Below are 4,923 nucleotides of genomic sequence, written 5' to 3'. Positions count from 1 at the left end.
CTGCTAGGCAGCGTCGCCGGTGTCCTTCGCTGCCATTCGGCCCTAGCCCGAGCTCCGTTACCGGCCGCCGTCTCTCTGACCCTGTCCGCTCACATGGTGTTTGTCAAATTGCCTCCGTGATTTATTTAATTTTGCATTTTGTTTCTGTTTTTCATCTAAGAAAGGTCTCAAATGGATCGTTAAACTCTCCTATGTGTAGATCATCTTCAAATATTCATCATCGGAGGAAGAAGAAGAAGATGACTTTGAGTTGGCAACTGTCGTGGTGTCTATGGAGGATTTCATTTGGACCGTATGTTGTTTTGAGAACATTAAATTTTCAATGTATTTGAATTCTTAAGTATTGTGATGTGGCATGTTCGGAAATAGTTGGATCAATTGGCAAGAGAAAAAAATTGAAGAGGTTAAGTTTTAGGGATCTTGTAGATGAGAAAAATGTGTACTCTCTTAAAAAAAAATCGACCTTTTGAATTGGCAGTGAGCTTTGGACTTTTAGGACGCGGAATCTACTAGAGATGCTCTTCGGACACATTTTTGGCATGCATGTGTGTGCTGTTAGTTCACTCACGAACTTGGAACTTCAAAAGGTTTCGAACAGAGGAAGTGTATGCATTTCTTGTATTGAAAGGACACAGAGCACTTGCTGAAAATGATACGGATTTTCCAAGTTTCTATGTGAATAAGTTCATGCGTAATTAGCCTCAGGAAATGATTATCTGCAACACCAAAAAAGCAGTAGCTATAGCTGAACTGAACGTCCGAACCATAATCCAGTTAGCAACCAATAATAATACAAACAAATGATCTTGTTAAACAGCATATAAAGTGGATTAATAGCTCGCGATGAATCAAAAGCTTCAAAGAATGACGCCTGGAAAAAAATTGATTAGGCTTGGTCCAAGCAGGCATGGATGTGGATGTATTTCTGAATCTGAAATTCAAGCACCTTAAAGATGTTTCACAATTCTAAACCCTGGAGAACGTCTGCACTTCTGCAGATTTTGCTTTCTCGGGCGAAAAAGAACACTCATCTCAAGCCATCACACTATCAAAGTTTAACTTTATGCATTATATAGAACATAGTGTTAGTACCAAAAGAAAATGTGATGAATTTTTGGCAGCGGGGGGCAGAGTGACATGTATGCACACAAGCCATAGGAATCTCTGAATAAAAAGTCTAACGCCTTGTCCAAAAAAATAAAATAATAGATCAGTTCTACACGGATGTACTACAGCGCATTATTGAAGGCACAAATGGAGAACCAAAGGGCAATAAAACTTGAACAATCTCTTCTCATCACCAATATTTCACAAAACAAAGTACATTTTACAAAGCACCGTTGCGGTTGGTCAACATCTATAAAGATCACTGAAGACAACATTACACGATTAATTCCTCACGTTTTGCATGTTAATGACACATCTGTCAAGGAGTAGTCGTCTGTTTACAGCCACATTGAGCCCTCCAACATTTTAAGGTGCCACCAACCAAGAGATCAAACATCCAGCATGAGTAAGCTGTTTCCGCTTCACGGCTACAAAGAATAGAACCTGCATCAAGCAACATTATCAATTTTGGCTACTCATGAGGGGGGCAGAGGAAAACATCTGCAAGTTCAAACAGCGCTAGGGAAACAGTAAAACATGTAGAACACTGTAGTACCAAGATTACAAGTCATGGGCAACATTTGATTTCTAGTAATACTTTTCGCTCAATATGATTAGTAGCAAGTTGAGAATTACTGAACCCACACAACGGGAACATGAGTTCATATCTGAAGATTGAATTAGTCATTGTGTTTTCTCAAATGCAGACTCCAGCTCGTGACTAATGCAACAATACATCAGAAGTATATCAAAGAAATGATAAAAAATTGTCTGATATAATGAAATGCATTGTGATAGCACATCAGCACAATAAACTATGAACTGTGCAGATCCAGGAGGAGTGTCTTACAGCTCCAAGAGAAAAGGCGAATAAGGTCAAACTAGGCAATATAGTCACATATTTCAAGGTTCTAGTTGTATTGTGCATAGAAATGGATTTTCTTTACCGCTGCAGAGAATATCGATTCCTGGCTTGCAAACAAAATAATAGACACATAATAACAGAGGGTGTCATATCACCTCTTCAACCAAAAAAGTGTATCAGCAGATGTAAGAGCAGAGTCATCTCAACTGTTGTTCAACAGTTCAGCTTGATCTTTTCCACCACCAATGGTAATTCCTATGAGAACAATGAGTCAATAAACTAGTGACAATTGTGGGAAAGAAAACAACTGATAAAAGGTGGAGACACTTAAATGAAGCAATTGTTATATATCTCACCTTGCACAAAATACTAGCTTTTGCTACAAGGAAGAATTAAGAAATGACATGTATTGCAAGATTTAAATAATTCATGAAGACAGTGTACACCATCTACCTCAAAACGAAGAATACGGTATTCAGTAGTTTACTGGACTAGGAAGCATTTTTAGAATTGTTTTGGTGTAAACCCATTCATTGTTACAAGTCCAGCAAAAGAATGGTGCATTAATATCTATTGAAGTTTAGTATGCAGGCATACCAGAGTGAATAACTTTTCCTACACTTCAGAATCAAGAATGCGGGCCAGAGAATCAAGAAACTAAGCAAGCACTCTAAATCCCAAGTTCCCAACATAACACAAAGCTCAAGCAAATGAGAAGGAAACATCCAGAGATGTACAAGCCCAAACTCTAGCAATAAACATATAATGCTCAGTTGCTCACTGTTTAGATCTAAATGTATAGCCCAACTGAACAACAAGAAATTGATTTATCCCCTGTACAAATAAACTAGTTCATTAATATTAGTTATGATACAAGCAAATGGCTGGATGTGGGTCTGGATGAAGAGTAAAAATGTGAAGTACATACAAGTAAGAATGCCAGGGCTTCACATACATCTTTTAGTTGTGAAAGGGTTATTTTCAGTGAGGAGGATGCGGGAATCAATAATCATTAATCAGTAGAGTGCAGAGTATTAACGGTTCATCACATAATAAGAAATTCTTTCACAAGAAGTTCCAGGAGAACTTGTCATCTACAAATGAACTATGGCTCATATATTTGAAAGCAACTTCAAGGCAGATACATTTGGAATAGTGAAGTGAACTCTGCGACATTAGAAGTAATTAATGGTGGTACCTGGAGCGTAGAAACTTGAGTAAGGAAAAATGTATCTGCAGATGCGTTTGCCTGACACCTCCACCTCCTTGACCTTCATGGACTTGAGATGGATCATGTAGATGCTAGGATACACATCAATGAAGATCACATCAGCATCTTCCGCATAGCCAAATGCCTCCGCTCGAATATCTTGAACCATATACCCTGCCACTACTTCGGGGGCAAGAAACTTTTTGAGATCAATCACCCTTTGGGGCCTCTTTGGATTGAAGGATTTTCATAGGAATATTGGAGGATTCCAATCCATTGGATTTTTTCCTAAAGAAGCCCTTTGGATCAAAGGAACCACACCTCCAAAATTCCTATGGATGCATTCCTACACCTCAATCCTATAGGAATTTCAACATCCACTATAACCTCTTTTTTACACTGATTCGCGTAGGATCGAGGCACTTTTCCTGTGTTCCATCCAAATGACCATTCTTGTAGTTTTCCTCTATTTTGTAATCCTCTGTTTTGCACCTACAATCCCGTCAAATTCCTGTGTTTTTTGAATTCCTTTGTTTTCTAATCCTGTGATCCAAAAAAGCCCTTGGTGTGTCCATGTCACTACCCCGTCAATGCTCGCCAACTTTGACCACAGATGGAGATTGAATCGTTCCACTCCGGCTAAACCAAGGCACTCATCCTCTGTCGGCATGATGATAATCTGATCATAGCCATATGGCAGCTCCTCAACTAAATCCAAGCTATGCTTATCCAAATCGAACTCAATGATACTGTCATTATCCAACAGCCAGTAGAGTGTGTTTCCAACCAGAGCCGTGGGCTTTGCCTGAACTAATGCATGTGGTATAACAATGGAAGTGATCTCACCCCAGAAACCGGTCTCGGACGAGAAGACACATGCGGAGGTGATGAAATTGGACTGGTGACTGAACACGAACGCCACGAGAAACGGGCAGGAACGGCAGTCGCCGTGGTTGGTGTGGCCAGCCGCGCACAGAACTGCGGCATTGTACTCGAAGCACCCATGAGAGGCCTGCGCGGGGAACGACAGGTAGCGCTCGTCGCCGGTCACGAGGTCCCAGACGAGCAGCGTCCCAGTGCGGTAGCTCCAAAAGAGGGCGCGACCGTGCCGGCAGTCGTAGGCCCACCAGTCATCGGGGGACATCGTGGCGGTGGAGAGCGCGAAGCCGCCGGAGGTGGGGACGAAGAAGGGAGGCCCTTTCTGGTTGAAGAAGCCGAGCACGGGAGGCGTGCCGCCGTGGAAATCGCGAAAGCGGCGGAGGAAACGGGCGTCGTGGACGAGGCCGCGCCAGTGCTTGCAGACGAAGGAGGCGCGGAAGAGATGGAGCGGCTCCGGCGGGAGGCGGATCAGGATCTCCCGGAGGAGATCGTCCGGGGGAAGCGGCGCGGCGGCGGCCGCCGGCGAGCTCGTCCGTGCCTCCATGGGGTTCGGGGGTTGGGGGAAAGTGGGTGTGTGTCGGCTTTGGGCTTTGAGAAAACATAATAACTGGGCTGTGATTTTTTCGTTTCTTTTTGGGCCGTCGTTGTAGTTACGCCGGAGAGCTCTGCGAATGTATTTTTACGTTAAAATCCCCGAACGATTATGCTACACTTCCGAAGCATCATCATCACGTTGGCCAAACAATTGACCAATCTCAAAAGCATAATTTTCCTATTTTCAAATTAAGTTGTGAACAAATATTTAAAAACATGAACAGTTTTTGAATGTCTCCAAATTTTTTTGAAAAAAAAACATTTTTTT

The 4,923-nt window shown here is 42.2% G+C and overlaps 1 protein-coding gene across 1 annotated transcript; it reads right to left on the bottom strand.

Annotated features, from left to right (window-relative positions):
• Positions 1 to 1,294: 1,294 nt before the first annotated feature.
• On the bottom strand, positions 1,295 to 4,605 carry LOC119310574. The gene is made up of 3 exons (XM_037586274.1): positions 3,171 to 4,605; positions 2,128 to 2,227; positions 1,295 to 1,551 (listed from the first exon to the last, which is right to left on the bottom strand). The coding sequence occupies exon 1, from the start codon at positions 4,603 to 4,605 to the stop codon at positions 3,649 to 3,651; it is 957 nt and encodes a 318-aa protein (XP_037442171.1). The 3' UTR covers positions 1,295 to 1,551; positions 2,128 to 2,227; positions 3,171 to 3,648.
• Positions 4,606 to 4,923: the final 318 nt, after the last annotated feature.

Source organism: Triticum dicoccoides, chromosome 5B, assembly GCF_002162155.2.
Source record: "Triticum dicoccoides isolate Atlit2015 ecotype Zavitan chromosome 5B, WEW_v2.0, whole genome shotgun sequence".
Lineage (NCBI taxonomy): Eukaryota > Viridiplantae > Streptophyta > Magnoliopsida > Poales > Poaceae > Triticum > Triticum dicoccoides.
This window is presented reverse-complemented; position numbering and strand designations above follow the sequence as displayed.